Source organism: Mytilus edulis, chromosome 9, assembly GCF_963676685.1.
Source record: "Mytilus edulis chromosome 9, xbMytEdul2.2, whole genome shotgun sequence".
In the NCBI taxonomy this organism is placed as follows: Eukaryota; Metazoa; Mollusca; class Bivalvia; order Mytilida; family Mytilidae; genus Mytilus; species Mytilus edulis.
The window spans coordinates 86,970,037-86,988,578 of NC_092352.1; the positions used below are offsets into that span (position 1 = coordinate 86,970,037).

At 31.8% G+C, this 18,542-nt stretch overlaps 1 protein-coding gene across 1 annotated transcript; it reads right to left on the reverse strand.

Annotated features, from left to right (window-relative positions):
- Positions 1-6,137: 6,137 nt before the first annotated feature.
- On the reverse strand, positions 6,138-18,524 carry LOC139489306 (retinoid-inducible serine carboxypeptidase-like). Its single transcript, XM_071275591.1, has 12 exons — positions 18,355-18,524; positions 16,298-16,434; positions 15,329-15,418; positions 14,573-14,734; positions 14,080-14,154; positions 13,145-13,255; positions 12,431-12,641; positions 9,606-9,716; positions 8,919-8,981; positions 8,236-8,313; positions 7,523-7,677; positions 6,138-6,941 (listed from the first exon to the last, which is right to left on the reverse strand). Exons 1-12 carry the CDS (start codon positions 18,407-18,409, stop codon positions 6,882-6,884), a joined length of 1,308 nt encoding a protein of 435 aa, XP_071131692.1. The 5' UTR covers positions 18,410-18,524; the 3' UTR covers positions 6,138-6,881.
- Positions 18,525-18,542: the final 18 nt, after the last annotated feature.

The following is an 18,542-nucleotide window of genomic DNA, read 5'->3' on the forward strand; positions in this document are numbered from 1 at the left end:
TCTGCCATAGATTTGATTTGTTTGAAGTTTGTAACATAACATTTGCCACAGATTAGGAATCTGCCATAGATTTGAGTCCTGCATATTTACATACAATTGCACATAATTATGTATATTTATAGATTATTACATGGCATTTTTCATATTGCCCTGGTATCAGCCCTAGACTCCGTGGGCTGATACCAGGTACCATATGAAAAATGACATGTAATAATCTATTTATCACATATTTTTAAGCAAGAGAAAACAAATAGCTTACACCAAATTATGTTTGATATTTCATCAAAAATCAAAAAGATATTTAACGAAAATAAAATAAAAAATGTATCACTGTGAGTTTTAAAAAGTTCGTATCACAGTAGGTAAACAACGTTTTGTGAAAAGTTTCAGAAATGATTAACAATAAATATATTAATTCTAAGAATTGCAAATATTAAACGACTTTAAAATGTTACATTACAAATGTTAAAAATGCTTAAGAAGAATCCTATATCGCTACTCATTCCAGTGTGGCGTCATATATTTTATAAATTCTTTATGACGTCAAAATTTTACGGGAACTTTTGTGATTTTCACTGTTGATTTCTACTTTTTTCTTCTACAGCAGATTCGTAACTTTCTAAATTTCTTTTCATTGTGTACAACTTGTTTACAAATAGTCTTTGATTGACAGTTTACCGGAAGTAAAACTCGGGGGCTTGATATGGATTTCGAGGGCTGATATCGATATTTCACTTTTCACTCTTTGAACTTCTATTTGGTTACCACATAAAAGGATCAATATATGAATCTGTGATTTTTCTCCATTGTTGAAGCATATGATAAAAAGATCATAACATGTCATTTTTCATATCGCATGTATTATCAGCCCTCGGTCAATATCAGCCCTTGAGCCATGCGGCTCTTGGGCTGATATTGAACCTAGGGCTGATGATACATGCGATATGAAAAATGCCATGTAATAATCTGATAATATGCAACAAATTTAACTAATGGTTTCACCATTATTATCTTTATAAACTGACGTTTTTTTTTCTAAAATGATAGTATTGTCTGAATTGAATAAACCTTTAAATTTGTATGTATTTCGATTTTACATCAATATTGCGGTAAAAAAATGTGATAAAACTTTCCTTGTATATCTCATGTTTAATCAAAGAGAAGTGATAATGCTTTCCTTGTATATCTCATGTTTAAACAAAGGAAAGTGATAATGCTTGCTTTCCTTTTAAATCTCATTTTAACTGTATACATTACCAACATACATACTTTATTTTCTGAACATAACGTAACCTGACCAGGACATATCCCTTTATTAATTTTACGGAAATCATCACAAGTTTGTTGACTGTTAAGGGATATCCGTTTCACAGTTGATAGCGGATATGTTTATTTACAATTGTTGTAAGGGGACGACCATTTGATATTATAGGGGGGGGGGGGGGGGGGCAGGAGGATTTTGAAAATAAATAACTTGGTCTTGATAATCAAAAAAATAAATGGTTTGTTCTGTGGTAGTTTTAAAATAAATTACCTGACTTGCAATGTCTTGAAAATAAATAACTCAGCAGGTCTAATCGAAAGTATGAGATGGCACCAGATTCTTCATAAATTTATCTTTTTCCCCAAAATAATCGGGATACTCTTCCCAATTTTTTTAATAATAAAAGTATAAATATTATTTAGATATACTTGAAATGTCTGAAAATTGGTTTCGTTTATCTTGAGGTATATTGTCTCAGGAAACCTTACCTCACTTTTATTTTATTACAGGGTCGTAACTACATTGAGGCAAATGCCTCATGTAGGAAATTTCAAAACCAAACGCTTGTCTCCATATCAAATTGTGTTCACGGCAAGTGCCTTGCAAGAAGCAAGTTCTGTTTTCCCTCAGACGTAGCCCTGATTTTTCGGGATCAAGGTTTCTTATTTATTTGTCTTTTGTTCATTGATTGCCCTTCTGTATTCTGTTAGTGTTGCATTCCTTTTGTAATCTAGTAATTTTGGTATGAACTTGTGTATATATAAGACTCTGCTTTAACGAAAATGAAAAATCTTGCTTCAATAGTGCAGAAAATGAATAATCTGTCCTCTTAGTTTACGAAAATAAATAACCGATCAAAAACAAATCATCCTGCCCCCCCCCCCCCCCAGAATATATCAAATGGTTGTCCCCTAACTGCAACCCCGTGACCTACCGAGTAAGAACCATTACCGATTGTGTACTAATATGAGCAACATGATGGTTGTCACATGTGTAGCAGGATCTGATTACCTTGGGGTTCATGTTGCTCAGTCTCTAGTTTTCTATGTTGTGTTTTGTGTACTGTAGTTTGTCTGTTTTATGTTTTAGCCATGGTGTTGTCAGTATAGTTCGACTTATAAGTTTGTACGATTTCTTGAGCTGTATTTCCATTATCAAATAAAGTATAAAACAAACTTCAAGTCAGGTTCTCCATCTTTGACAACTGTGTCAAATCTTCTCTAAAACTTTTGGTTGTTTATTTTCAAAGTGAAAGAGTTTTAGGAATGCAGCATGTGTTGAGAAGTGTATGAAATATTTACCCCCTTTTTTCCAACATATAAGTAATACATCAACATTCTTATTAATCCATGATATATCAATGTAAAACACTCCTATTAAAAAACATGTTTCAATTATAAATTTAAGAAACAAGAGGCTCTGTAGTTTGTGTCGCTCACCCATGTCTACATGTAATTCTATTTGCATCTTCAACAATGGACATTATCCAACCAGCATGACTAAAACCTATTATATTTTTTTTAACTAATCATTTTTCTATTCTATTTTTATCTATATATGTTGCCCCAAACACAAATAATATAAATAAAATCGTCTTTCAAGCGCAATAACTCAAAATGAACACAATTGACAAAATCATCTACTTGCACATCTTGTCTTGCTAATTATTTGTGCTTTTTCATTGTAATATTCAAATTAACCAATATCCATCATAGTTTTAAAAATGATAGGCAATAATGAAAAAAATTCTGTAAAAATCTTTAATAAAGAACAATAAGTCCAGATTAAGTTGGTCATGTGACTTGTTTGAAGATCTTGTCTTGCTGATACTTTTTGTCAATTAAAGTCTTTATCTACTTATTATAGTTTTCAAGATAATAATCAATATTGGAAAAAGACCAATCTGCTTTATATCAATCTGATGGGTTAGGCCCTTTTAAACTGAATTTTATATGCACGTCTACAGGACGTATTATGGTATGTGGTTGTCGTTTGTTGTTGTATATCACATGTTTTTATACGACCGCAAAAATTAAAAATTTGTTGGTCGTATATTGGTATCACGTTGGCGTCGTCGTCTGCGTCGTACTTTTAGTTTTCGCACTCTAACTTTAGTAACAGTGAATAGAAATCTATGAAATTTTAACACAAAGTGTATGACCACAAAAGGAAGGTAGGGATTGATTTTGAGAGTTTTGGTCCCAATGTTTTAGGAATTAGGGGCCAAAAAGGACCCAAATAAGCATTTTCTTGGTTTTCGCACTATAACTTTAGTTTAAGTAAATAGAAATCTATGAAATTTTGACACAAGGTTTATGACCACAAAAGGAAGGTTGGGATTGATTTTGGGAGTTTTTGTTCCATCAGTTTAGGAATTAGGGGCCAAAAAAGGGCCCAAATAAGCATTATTCTTGGTTTTCGCACAATAACTTATAAGTAAATAGAAATCAATGAAATTTATACACAAGGTTTATGACCACAAACGGAAGGTTGGGATTGATTTTGGGAGTTGAGGTCCCAACAGTTTAGGAATAAGGGGCCAAAAAAAGGCCCAAATAAGCATTATTCTTGGTTTTCGCACAATAACTTTAGTATAAGTAAATAGAAATCTATGAAATTTAAACACAAGCTTTATGACCATAAAAGGAAGGTTGGGTTTGATTTTGGGAGTTCTGGTCCCAACAGTTTAGGAATAAGTGGGGCCCAAAGGGTCCAAAATTGAACTTTGTTTGATTTCATCAAAAATTGAATAATTGGGGTTCTTTGATATGCTAAATCTAAAAATGTACTTACATTTTTGATTATTGGCCCAATTTTCAAGTTGGTCTAAATTGGGGTCCAAAATTAAACTTTGTTTGATTTCATCAAAAATTGAATAATTGGGGTTCTTTGATAAGCCAAATCTAACTGTGTATGTAGATTCTTAATTTTTGGTCCCCTTTTCAAATTGGTCTACATTAAAGTCCAAAGGGTCCAAAATTAAACTAAGTTTGATTTTAACAAAAATTGAATTCTTGGGCCTCTTTGATATGCTGAATCTAAACATGTACTTAGATTTTTGATTATGGGCCCAGTTTTCAAGTTGGTCCAAATCAGGATTCAAAATTATTATATTAAGTATTGTGCAATAGCAAGAAATTTTCAATTGCACAGTATTCAGCAATAGCAAGAAATCTTCAATTCCACAGTATTGTGCAATAGCAAGAAATCTGCAATTAGGCAGTATTGTGCAATAGCAAATATTTTCAATTGCACAGTATTGCGCAATAGCAAGAAATATCTAATTGCACAATATTGTGCAATAGCAAGAAAGTTTCAATTGGAGTTATCTTTCTTTGTCCAGAATAGTAGTTGAATCAACTTAAATCATTGTTTTATACAATATACAATGTATATTCACTTTTACTACCAACTGATAAATTAAAACAATCTTTACCACTCAGTGATAACAAGCACCTTATTTTACATTTTAATATTTTATGATTTATTTAAATGAGTAGTTATTGTTGCAAACTCCATTAGAAATTTGAATTGAGATCAGTTTCGGAAAAAGGGAAAGAGGGGGTGTGAAAAAAAAGGGGGGGTTTAAATTTTTCTCATTTCAGATTTCATAAATAAAAAGAAAATTTCTTCAAATATTTTTTTGAGAGGATTAATATTCAACAGCATAGTGAATTGCTCAAACGCAAAAAAAATATTTTAAGTTCATTAGACCACATTCATTCTATGTCACAAACCTATGCTGTGTCAACTATTTAATCACAATCCAAATTTAGAGCTGAATCCAGCTTGAATGTTGTGTCCATACTTGCCCCAACTGTTCAGGGTTCAACCTCTGCGGTCATATAAAGCTGCGCCCTGCGGAGCATATGGTTTTAAGTTCATTAGACCACGTTCATTCTGTGTCAGAAACCAATGCTGTGTCAACTTTTTAATCACAATCCAAATTTAGAGCTGAATCCAGCTTGAATGTTGTGTCCATACTTGCCCCAACCTTTCAGGGTTCAACCTCTGCGGTCGTATAAAGCTGTGCCCTGCGGAGCATCTGGTTTATTCATTATTTTGTGCCTAAATCAGGCAGGTAGTTTTCTTGTATGCATTGTTCTACATTTGTCATTTCAGAGCCTTTTATAGCAGACTATGCAGAATGTTTTACTCATTGTTGAAGGTCGTTCTGTGACCTAAAGTTGTTCATTTCTGTATCATGGTGTTTTGTAGAAAATTGACTCATTGGCAATCATACCACATATTTTCATTTTTATAAACATTCAATAAATGGATTAGTATCGTGATTACAGGACAGTAACTCCTATAGAAGATGTCTGAAGTTTGGTGTAAATTAGCAGAAGGTAGAACTCAACATCCTGGACAATTCAGCCATGTAAGACTTGCTCTGTTTACCATTCACAGAGACTAAAAAATGTATAATAAAAGTTCTCATGTCAGTTGTGAATTTTACAAGTCATTTAATTTACTGTCTGCTTGATAGCAGATTTTCATGGCTGTAAAACCATTTACTGATGATACCAAGTACTGCAGTGATGATTCTGATGAAACTTTCAAAAGTACAAGTCTATATTTAGAAAAATATGATGTCCATCAAATCTGTTGAATGGGATCATTGTTACATCAGCAGTGGTTGTATTCAGTTATGTTAAAAAATGTATTGTTCTTATGAGAATTTAGATTTCTTGATTAAGAGTAATTAAGTTTTCTCGTATGAAAAAGAACCCAATATGAGAAATGGTTGAAGACCCATTGGAGGCCTTTGGCTGTTTTTTGCTCTCTGGTGAGGTAAATGTCTAATTTGGCATCAAGATAGTATGATAATCAAATAATCTACCAGTCATGAATTTCTAACATTACCAAACAGTGAAAATAACAATAAATTTATTAAACAAACTATTCATATATAAATGATATAAATACAATTTAAAAAATTAAATACATAAGTCAACATACATTTCAAATTCTTAAATTTTACCTTACTAGATAGACAGACTAATTTAACATCAATTAATTTAAGGGAAGATATATTATGCAAATAGTTAAGAGGCAAACAGAAACTCGGTAACCATATTTTTGATTTACAACATGAGCAATAAAGACTGAAATTAAATTAAAGTTCAAATCTTTTGATACAGTCAATTAGAAAATTATTGTGAGGTCTTTAATTATGCAAAAAAAAAATGCCACTTGGAAAGTATCATAATAACTTGCATTCTGATATCGGATACATATGTCTACTATGCAGCTTTTCCTTATTCCACAATAATTAATCTCAAATTGTTGTTAAGTCTTCTAAAGTAAATCCCTTAGACATCCTGCTATCAGGATTCAAAATGCTGGAGAGTAAAGTTTCAATCTCTGGTAAGGGTGTATGAATTTTCAAATGTTGCTTTCTTGATGATTTTTTATTTCTATTTTTCTTATGAACTAGGCATTCTATTTGATACAAATTTTCAGAAATTGTATGCATCTTTTTCAAGAACTAACAGGAATTCATCGAACCATAGCAAACTAACAATATTTATAAACCAGGCAAGAAACAAATATCGTATGAAAATAAGTAAATGGAATGTTTAAAAGGTTCAGCAATATTTCTGCAAGAGTCTCATTATTTGCTTATAATCCTTTTGACCATTTCTAGTGCTGCATTTCCATTATCCTTGGGTACCTGAAACAAAATAGAAAATAGATTTTAAAAGAGGTGAGTAGAATAATCAAATAAGAATTTTATACCCACCAGATTTTCATATTAAAACCCAAAGTGAAATACCCTGTCTGAAATTTCTTTAATTTTAGCTACTAAATGCTTATTGTCCATCCTTTAAAAAATGAATGTAAATAGAAAATGGTCAGATCTAAATTTATTTACTTATTTTCTTGGATGTTTTCAGGGAAATCTAGTGCTTAACATTTTGTAAAGGCATCGATTGCCTCTCTTTTTCAATAGTTGAACATCATAGAAATATGTTGACCCTGCCAGTAACCCCTAGATATCTTTTGGACTTTTTTTGTGTTGCTCAGTTGATGTGTAATTGATATTTCTTCCCCAACCCTATCCAATCATAACAACCTTACTGACATCAACACTATAACAATTCACAAATTGCCTATAAAAATTAAATATGTAGTTATTTTGTGACTCAGTTGTGCAATTGAATGTTTATTTTGTACATTTTCATACATTAAACCAAATTCATTTCAATCTTTGTGTACATTTTACAGGGGTATTCACTAATTATGCAACCTTACCATGTGACCAGCATCCAGTATCCAGTAGACGGAGAAATTTTTAACAGATTTATAGAATGCTGTCGTTAGTTTTGTATAAGGATCATATAGAGGCTGTCTTGTAGCATTGTAATAGTCTTTGTATATACCAAGTTGTGTGATCCACTTCTCTGTACCTGTAATAAACCAATATATATAAATAAGAAATAGAATAGATGTGGTTGCAGTTTTTATATATTATCTCTATGTCACACCAATATACAAAATTCAATAATGATTGAAAAAAAGTAATTGCAGTTTTTCTACAAAATATTTTTGGAAAGACAATGTCATAATGACTTTTCAACAATTTCTTGGACTTCTGTTGAATCTGCATTACTTTTAACATATGTAAAATGTTATTTATTAAATATCAAAAACCATTTTTTTTTTAATCAAAATCACAACATGATTGTTTTAAACTGAACAAAAGTAACATTGGTCATTGATTGAAAAACAAACCTCAAATATATGTTTATTCATACAAACAAAAAATGTTTCTAGGCGGCTGATTCTCATGTGGACAAGAGAAGAGGTCTATGGAATATATTTTTTATGAAAAAATTAGAAACTATAGTTAGAATGCAAAACATTAAGAATAAAACACAAAGAACAACATCTAATCAATTCTGCTATATATCTGTACTTTATTTGTTTTGATTACAAAACAAAAGTCATTAACTGTTTGATCTAACCTGGTGTAGCTACTATGATGTCTAATTGTCCTGTATATACCACAACTGATAGGCTGGTATTCTGTATCAAATAGTCCACTGTAACATAAATATACACACTTTTAATAAGAAATTGTTAATTGATTCCTTACCACTTTCCTATAGATCAAAGTTTTAATGTGACAGGCAATATTTTGATACTGATAGTCTTGTCTAATTAAGAAAGAATTTCTTCATGTCATGCTCATTTAAAATGGGTAGGATATAATAATTTTTTTTGAAGATATTTTAAACTGAAGTTATAAACAATACAGGGACAACAACAGGCTGTGTATATAGGGACTACCACAGGTTTTTTACTAGTGGTGCTCATCCACTCTTTGATTTCTAGCACCATAATTAATTACAACATTACATTTTTTAAGGTTTGTGAGATAATTCAGATAAATCTGAAAAACAATTCTTTAATGTTGAAAGCTAATATTAAAATGGGTTTTCATTTTTATGGTTCATAAAATTATTGTATTCCTACATTGTATAAGCATACTCTGCTTAATTGCATAATTTTGTCTGACAAATAGGCTACGCAAACGGAAATCTACAGTATCATGTATATATTTAAGAAAATTGCAAAAGGTAAAAATGTAAAGTAATTTTTTTAAAGATTAAAATAATCATTTAATCAGCCCTTATGAATTTCTAACCTATATCAACAACTGGCTTCATAAAATCTTCTGCTTGGTACATAAACACTTTGGATGATTGGGCTGAAACAAAGTTTTACGAGATTAAATAGCTATGGTGTACTTTTATTACATGGCTTAATTTCAAATATAAATTTCTGAGCATTATGACATCAGACCAAAGATGACCACACTATAATAAACCTGGGAACAGTATATCTAACAGGAAATGAATCTGATACGCTTTTCAGTTTAAAATTGATAAAATCTCGGACTCCCCGAGACTTTCCGAGATTTACGGATTTTGGTAGCGTCTTACTGAATAACTATCAGAACTGCTCAACAAATAAACCACATAACTACAGTCAAGCCTGTACATAAAGGTCATCCTTAAGGGCAGAGAAAATTGACCTTATAAAAGAGAAGACCCTAGAATTGAGGTTCAAAATGGATAGACATTACTACACCAATGCAAGTCTAGAGTGACCTGACAAGACCAGGTTTTTGCTAGGTATAGGTGAACTTTTTGAACAATTTTTTCATGTTTTTCATGATTGGGACTTTTAAAGCCAACCACATGGTATGGTTAGTTGTCTCATTGGCAATCATACCACATCTCCTTATATTTGTTTTCTATATTGTAGCAGGTTTTACTGTATACAGACCATCAGCTTTGTGTCAACAGTAACATGTGGTTAGTGAACTCACCTCCCCATTCAACCTTCTCTGGAATATTTAACATCTTTTTTACTTTCCCATTCATCAATGCTGTTAGTTTATCTGTTCTTAAAGCACCAATCATTCTGTTTATCATTCTTTCTGAAAAAGTTAAAACTAGATATTAATAAACTGTTATCACAGAGATATGTCTCGCCTTTTTTTGTAATTTTGATTATGCAAATGTTGAAATCAAAATAGCAACACTTTAACATCTTACACAAGTTATGCAAACATTCAAAGTCAATGAACCATGACTGATTTACATGGCTAAACAATCTCCATGTAAATGAGATGTGCCAATGCTAATACAACTGCATACCAAATACCATTGACTTATTTTAAGTCGTTCCCAAACCTAAATACAAACATTAACTTGTAAACTACGGTATGTAAAAGTTTCAAAGTCAATGAACCATGAAGAGGGGGTGGGGCTTTATAATCTCCAAGGAAACAATACTTGCAAATGCCAATAAATTTGCATACCAAATATCATTGACTAAACATTAGCAGTTCATCTTAAACTGATCTAATCACATACTAATACATGTAAACTAAGATAAGTTTCAAAGTCGCTAGACTGTGACTGAGGGGCGAGGCCAAATATTCTCCATAGAAATGAGATGTGCCAATGCTTATACAACTGAATACCAAGTGCCTACCTCTAATGGTTTCCCTTGAACTGACCTAATCACAAACTAATACATGATAACTAAGAAAAATTTCAAAGTCAATAGACCATGAATAAGGGATCTGAGCCATATTATCTCCATGGAAATGTGATATACCAATGCTTATACAACTGCATACCAAATATCATTGACCTATCACTTGTGGTTCCCCATAACCTGACCTAATCACAAACTAATACATGTAAAATAAGCAAAAGTTTCGAAGTCAATAGACCATGACTGAGGGGACTGGGCCAAATAATCTCCATGGAAATGAGATGTGCAAATGCTTATACAACTGCATACCAAATATGATTGACCTATCACTTGTGGTTCACAGGGGCAGATGCAGGAATTTTCGAAAGGGGGGGTGCTAACCCAGGGCAAAGGGGGGGTGCAGGGGGGGTGCAAAACATATGTCCCGATACAAATGCATTGATCGGCAAAAATAAAGGGGGGGTGCGCACCCCCGGAACCCCCCCCCCTGGATCCGCCACTGGGTTCACCATAAACTAGACCTAATCTCAAACTAATACATTTTTAAGGCCGTCACCGACGCCGGAAACAGCATACCTATGTCTCACTTTTTGACTCCGTCAAGGCGAGACAAGACACAGACTGAAATGATTGGAAAATAAAAGAATGAATGTTACTATAGATAAGATGGAAAATGATACCATGAGTAAGTCATTTTAATAAAAGGAAATGCATTTAATATATCTGTTCATATGTCCCACAATGGTTTTTCTTTCTCTAACTGTCCTCAACCAAATTTAAATAAACTAACACACAAGGCTTATTACCACAAAACACAGATCAAATTAATTTTGATCTACCTTTACAAATTAAAAATTGTAGAGTTTTTTGTTTTTATTCTCTAACTTAAGTTGCCTCAACCAAATGTTATGAAACTTATACACAATGCTTATTACCACAAAACTCAGATCAGATCATCTGTGGACACAGACCCCATTTATTTCTAAATGTTTAACTCATAACCTATTTTAAAATATTCCTACACTTTTATTAACTTCATAAAAATATATGCAAAGAATCATTGTCAGTGGTATTTAATAAATAAAACATAAAAAGTACGAACTCCAAGGTTAAATCAAAAAGGGGGCAGTCCTTCAAAGACTTTTTCAACCAAAGGAACTAATAGAAAACAACTGTCAATTTCCTATAGTGATACAGGCTTTCTCCACCTAAAAATTGTATTTAAAACCTGGTTTCATAGCTATCTTATCCCTTTGTACGCCAGTTGTTTATGGTTCCTTTATATTGACAAAATCCAATGTGTGACCCAAACAGAAATAACAGGTTAATGTGACAATAATTGAGCAGTATTTTCCTTTTTTCACTAAGGTAAGGTGGGTGTTTTAAAAAAATAACTTGCAACCGGGTGGTTTTTTTTTTAAATGTCCAACCTTTTTTAATTTACTGTGGGTGCACGTGGGGGTCACAGAAATAAAGATTAGTATAATATTCACATTTTATGGAGTTGAACAAACATAAATAGAAGTAGTCATATTAATTGTCAAATATTCTTTGATTTTATTTTTTCAAAAATTTATCTCTTTCATCTCTTCTTTCATTTACAATTTTATGCATCAGCATGGATTTAAGGCCTTTCGATCCAGGTTTCTGTTCTGTTTCTTGCTTTTGTGCCGTATTTTTGGCACACAGAACAGTAGTATCCTTCCTCTGTGACTATAAGTCATTTGAAGTCTTGCTCATATTTGTCTTCACTTGCGTGTCTTTTCCATTGTTTGGTTGATTTTTGTTCAATTTCCACAACTTCAACATTACTATCAATTTTATTTAACTTATTTGGTCTAGTATTTTCTTTATCATCATCGTCATCTTCCTTTCTTTTCCCCCGATTGATTAATGAAAACATTGAAATTTGACGATTGGACGCCATCTTTGTCAATGAAAACAAGGCGGGATTAGTATTCAAATTTTATGTACGGAACCGAAAAAAATCCGGATTTTGAAAAAAAAGCCGACCACCTCCTAAAATCGAAAGGTGGTCGGCTTTCAAAAGAAGGTGGTCGGCACACTTAAATGCCTAATGGAAAACACTGTTGAGGTAAAGCAGTTGAAACTCTCACAGAAAAAAGTACCACATATTCTTTAACTCACCTTTAAGATTATTTGAAGATTTAAGCCCGGCTTCTGATCCTCCCCAGGCTAACATGTTATAGAAGTTGACACCATTACTCTCTGTCTCTAAGATATCCTGTATGACGCCCCATTGTGTTGTGGCCTCTTTCCACATTCCTCCCTCGATCATCTTTGTCATCTTCAATGTCGCTTCATTTATTTTGTAATATCCTTTCTCATCTATAATAGACTGTAGTAAGAAATACTCAATTAAGTGTGTAGTTATAATTATAATGCTATTTTCAATAACAGCATGAGGTATCCCTAGCTTCAGGAAAATAGGGAAATACCTGAATAAGAAAATGTTGAAGTTACCTAAATTTGATTAATTCTTATAACAAGAAAATAAGTTTTTTGGTCTAGCAGCCTTTCTTTTCAGATCAAAGTCCAAGCAAAAATTCACCTTTCTGCAAATAACAAGATGGTCCCAAATCTAATAGCTACTTCAGTGTATTGGAAAAAGTTTAAATTTAAATTCATTATTTAACCACAGATTTAACCAACACATTAGTTCACAAATTAAACTGATATAGTTATGCCTTTTCAGCTAATCTTAAATCTTTTGCAGATAATGTTTCAAAAAAATGTTGAGTTATCTCCCTTTGAATTAATTCTTATCAACTTTACAACAGTGAGTCTACAAGCAGCAAATGAATTATATCTAAAATAATTTTCATTGCAACCAAAACTTACATTAGTTAAGATATATGGAGCCCAGTTGACAGTTGAATCTACTGGAGATATCCATGAATCACCAAGAGCTAAACCTTTAAAATTCACCTTTATCTTTCCCGAATTCATATTCTGCAACAAAAATAAATTATGAACAATTAAAAATATTAGAGTATGAGTAATGTCTTGTATAACTACAGTATTATTTCATAAATTATTATGGGACAATTATTAATAAGGCTATTGTAGATCAGTGAGCAAACATTTGAGTCTTATCGAAATGAGATTTTAGAAATGATATAAACATATACATTTAATGCAGTCAAATTTCAAAAATTGTATTGAAACTTAAAAATATTAAGGACAAATGTTCTGCATATAAGCTTACAATAATGTTATGTTTTCTTTAATGCTAAATATGTATAAGGGTTGAAATCTGTTTTTAGATTAAAAAATGTAGTGATTATGAAATTCCCTTTATATAAATGTGCCTTTTATTGTTTCCTGTTTTCTCATTCACACCCTGAAGATTTGAAAATATGATTATAAGGAAATTAACAAAATTTCTACTAAAAACATAGTAAGAAATAACTGTTTCATTGGCAAAGAATTTAATATCAAGATTGAAACATAAAGATGCAGAATTGTATTTGAATGACCAGAGGGATTAAAAATCAAGTACCACTGTGATAAAATATTTATATCCTTGCATAATGTAAATACATTTCTAAAACATTGAAATATATGGTTGACACAACACAAATATATCAACTGAAAATTGTAATAATGTATCTACACATGGGGCATGGTAAGTGGTCAAAGTCTGGGGAATGGTAAGTGGTCAAAGTCTGGGGCATAGTAAGTGGTCAAAGTCTGGGGCATGGTAAGTGGTCAAAGTCTGGGGCATGGTAAGTGGTCAAAGTCTTAACTAAAGTATAGAAAAATCTTTGACTAACCTGATATAAGGATCTACTGATAGCAGCTGTCATTTTGCCTCCATATGACTCACAAAATATGTAAAATGGAACATTCTAGAAAAACAAATGTGAAACATAATAAATACACAATTCAAATAATATAACATTCAGTGCATGTCTTTTGAAAGAAATAATGTTATTCAAAAACTTCTTGAAACATTTTTTTTTATACTGTATTAATAGTGGACATGGTAAATGAAAATAGCTTTTAATTTTGAGTTATCTCCCATTAGACTGCATTTTTACAAAAGTCCCAATTATGGTCTGTCTGACATTTATTTCTGAATTTTCCACCTTTAAGTTAATACTAAGAGATTAAGAAGTGGTCATCTATAGATTTTTATCAGCCACAAAATTACAACATTATAAAATTAAACTTTCAATGTGCTAGCTTCATACACTGCAAAAACAATGAGAGTTCTAGAAATTAAACTTTTAATCAATACACATTTGTTGATGATTGGATACTTACCTGAAAGTTTTTACCTGTAGGACTGTTGAAGAACGTGGTAAGAAGGACCATCATGTCAGCAGCAATCATATTGACATCTGTAGTAAAGGCATCATCACTATCTACATAACTGTATCCTGCTCCAACAGGATTGTCAACATACAACAGACTGGCTAACTTTAGCTGTAAAAAAACAACAAATATGGGTAATAAACAACAGGCGTGTTCAATAGAGAGCTAAAACATAAGGAATAAATAACAGTTTCCAGACAGAGCATAAAAATGTTAACTAACAACAGGGTTGAAGCTGATGACTTGATAACATGCACTTTTTATCCAATGTTTCTGCTCTTATCACACTTTGTTTAAGCTGCTTGAAAGTACATTGTCACAAAATCCTAAATTCAAATATAAAAGTGTAGTATGTATCGCACTGTAGTCCATTTTAACCAGATTTAAGTTGTCTTATATTAAAATAAAAGCAATAGAATCTTAGAAAATTGTTCTATAAATAGTTTCAAATAAATCTGTTACCTGAACACAATTCGCCTTTTACATGCTTGTCATAATCAAGTCCTTGTCAAATGTCTGTCATCACTAATTTAAGTTTAGAACCAAGATCAATAGATTTAAGAACAACTGCTTCAGAAAATGTATTTCTAGGGTTAAATTAGTAAAACAGGCCTGTATGGTCAGGTGGATGGACATGTTATAACAACAGTCAATATGAATATATATGCCTTTACTCCACATACATGTAATAAAGACATCACTTACCCAAGTTGTATTTCTGGGGTTCATGTTCACATCCAAAGGTCCTAACTCCATAAAGTTACCAAACCCTGTACTGGATCCTCCAGGTCCTCCCTTTGATAATACAAAAGTCACATATTTGATAATTTGTCATCAAGTAAGTAGCACAGGAGCCTTGTCATCAGTTGTTTTATGCCATATCTTAGATAGCCTGTTTAATTTGTTGATAGCTTTGTAGTCTTAGGACAATCAAGAGTTAAACAATATTTTAAAACATTATCGAATAAAATTGAAAATGAAAATAGGGAATGGGTAAAAGAGACAACAGCCTGAATAATTTAGAGCAGTTAACAACCCAAGATCATTATTGGTCTACAACACAGCGAGAAAATTCTGCACCTGGAGGCAGGCTTCAACTCATTTTACTGGACTCAAAAGATTATTCAAAGTTGTAGAAAGTATGTTTTTTTTTTGGTTATCTGTGTCAGTATTTGAACCAATACATTTGAAAAATGCCCAATTAATGCATTTTATGTAAATGCAGATTTATTTATTTTCATAGGTTAAATTTTTTGTAGATTGAGGAAATTTTTTATGTTCATGGATAGTTGATTTCATGCATGGCTTGACTATGTATGTTGAAAATTTAAATGGTTATGGTACATGTAACCTTTATTTCCAAATTCATTTCTCAGTAGCCAATGAGTCTAAATAGTTACTACTGTGATCACTATAGCCAGTCAACACTGCCGTCTTTTAGGGTCCAATCCACCCCAATCTTAAATTGACTAGGATTGTCATTTTTCCTATCGAAGATCAGTGGTTTTCTCCTGGCACTCCAGCTTCCACCACCGATAAAAACTGGCTGCCATGAAATAGCCCAAAACCTGTGCTTAAAAGTGGAGCTAAATCACAAAACATAAAAAATATCAAATCAATGCTTTTCTTAATTATCCTGGGGAAAAGACTGATACTGTTATATTTTGAGAATACCTGTAGCCACATGATAAGAGGAACTTGTTGATATCCCTGCATAGACTGAGTGTATTGTAACCACCAGAACATGTGAGCCTTGTCACGTACATCAACATAACCAAAGTCTTGTTTTATGTCAAAAAAGTTATTTGAACCTGCAATGAAACGTAGAAAAGTACATACATGTAAATGCAAATTTTTATATATGAATTTTAAGTGATTTCAGGGATGATTCTAGCATGGAATTACATGAAACTTGTCCTTGCCCTACATGTGTACCATCATGCATAGCAATTAAGGACTAAGTGTTTTTCATAGTTTTTGTCATGGGTTTGACATGCCAGTTTGTCTTCTTATAATGTGTGACAGGATTAATACTTAGATACTTAGTCAGCTGTAAATGTAAAGCAAAATTATATCCGGGTGAAATTTGATACGGAGGAAAAAATGTCACTGTAGTTGTTATTTTTTTATCCAGAGGAAACTATTTCCCTGGGATATTTTTTCCTTTGCTGTGAAATTCTATCTGGGTAGTTAACTTATTGAAAAGTTATTAGAAAAAAAAACTTAACCTTTACAATACAAATACTATGAAATAATAATAATGTATTTGAATTTATAGAGCTAAAATATTAAAAAATTGGAAAATAATTTTACAAATTATCAATGAAAAAATTTCCTGAAATATTCAAGTAAATATCATTCTTTTAAAAAGAAAATAATCATGAATCATAAAAAAGAAAACCAGAAGTAATTTCAAATATCGTAATTGTGAAATAATATTATGATTAAATAAGGTAAGTGAAATACATGTAAAAGTGAGTTGTTTTCAGATCTCAATACAAATATAAATTAAAAAGTAAAGGCCGAAATATAGTTGCATTAGTACTGTTAACAGTAATAGAAGAATTTGAGTATGTTGATATTTTTAACTATATAAATAGTTTTGTCTGGGGACAAAGATGTAGTTGTTGATTATATGGAAATCAGATAAATTATAGCATAACAATATATTGGAACAAAAGCAATTTCAACAGTTGGATAGTATTTATCTGTGAAATGTTATCTTTCTTATTAAATCATGTTGTAAGTCATCTTTTTATATAAATGAATATATATTAAAAATAAAATTCAAGGAAAAATTCACTATGAAACAGATTCAGGAATATATTATATAAATATCTTTAAAATATAAATTGCTCATAATTACCTCCCTTTGATTGATAAATTATGCAAATTTGTTCTACTTTTGTGAAACATTTTATAATTTTAGTCAGGTATATATTGATTGCAAGTAACTTACTTAGTAGTTAATGGGACTCTATTTCACAAGGTTTGTGAAATATGGTACGAAAATATATACCGATACATACTATCTGCATTACACAGACAGATTTTCACTCCTCTGGAAAAAATATAACTGTGAAATACCATGTCTGGAAAAAAATTACTGTGACAAATTATCCCCAGGATAAAATATCACAGAGGAAAAAATAAACCGTTACATAAACAGTTGAACTATTAGGAGGTACTTCTTCAGCTCATGCAGTCATTTAAAGTGCTGCTTGCAATACAGATGTCACAGATTTGAGCACAAAAGTCATGCTCTCCTGAGTGAGCTACATTTGGTGACCAAATAAAAAACCCGAGGTAGTTAGAGAGGATGGTCCTGATCCCGAAATCCGGGGCATAAAAAACATAACATCCTGAGATCCTGAATTTACAGAAATTGAAAAAAGAATTCACCGATCTGAAAAGGATCAATGCTGAAATCCTCAGCGTAAAATCACCCGATACTGACGTCCCGAAAAAGGTCCTGCACCCCCACCCCCCTCATCTCATTTGGTCTGTAAAATTAAAACCCCATTGATGATATTATGACACTTATGTCGTTTGATTGATTGCGATAATAGGTTTGATGAAATGTGCAGAATTCAAATTATAATTTTCAGTGTGCTCTTGTCAACCCAAACCCCCTATAAATATTTACAAATATAAAAAAAAAATTGTGATTGTGTAATAACAGCTAGAGCTGATGATGCAGTCTTTCAAATAAATCTTGCAGGCATACTCACTATAAACGGACACAAAACAACAAGACATCAAAATATAAACGACAAAAGTATTCATCCTTTCTTTGGTCGGTGGTGAGGTAAATAGGAGAAGTCAATCATGTGTTTACTTCCCACATGACCACAAGTGAACCACAAATAGTGTGACCTGGGATTCCCCTTTTTGTATGGATAAAAGTAAGATAATATTT

Bases quoted from the DNA above. Each gene is read 5' to 3' on its own strand.
- LOC139489306 (XM_071275591.1), bottom strand. From the start codon at position 18,409: ATGAATACTTTTGTCGTTTATATTTTGATGTCTTGTTGTTTTGTGTCC. The intron at 12,642-13,144 runs GTAAGTTTTGGT...TTCTTACTACAG, and splicing joins CTCCATATATCTTAACTAAT to TCTATTATAGATGAGAAAGG. The intron at 8,982-9,605 runs GTGAGTTCACTA...ACTTTGTTTCAG, and splicing joins AGAGAAGGTTGAATGGGGAG to CCCAATCATCCAAAGTGTTT.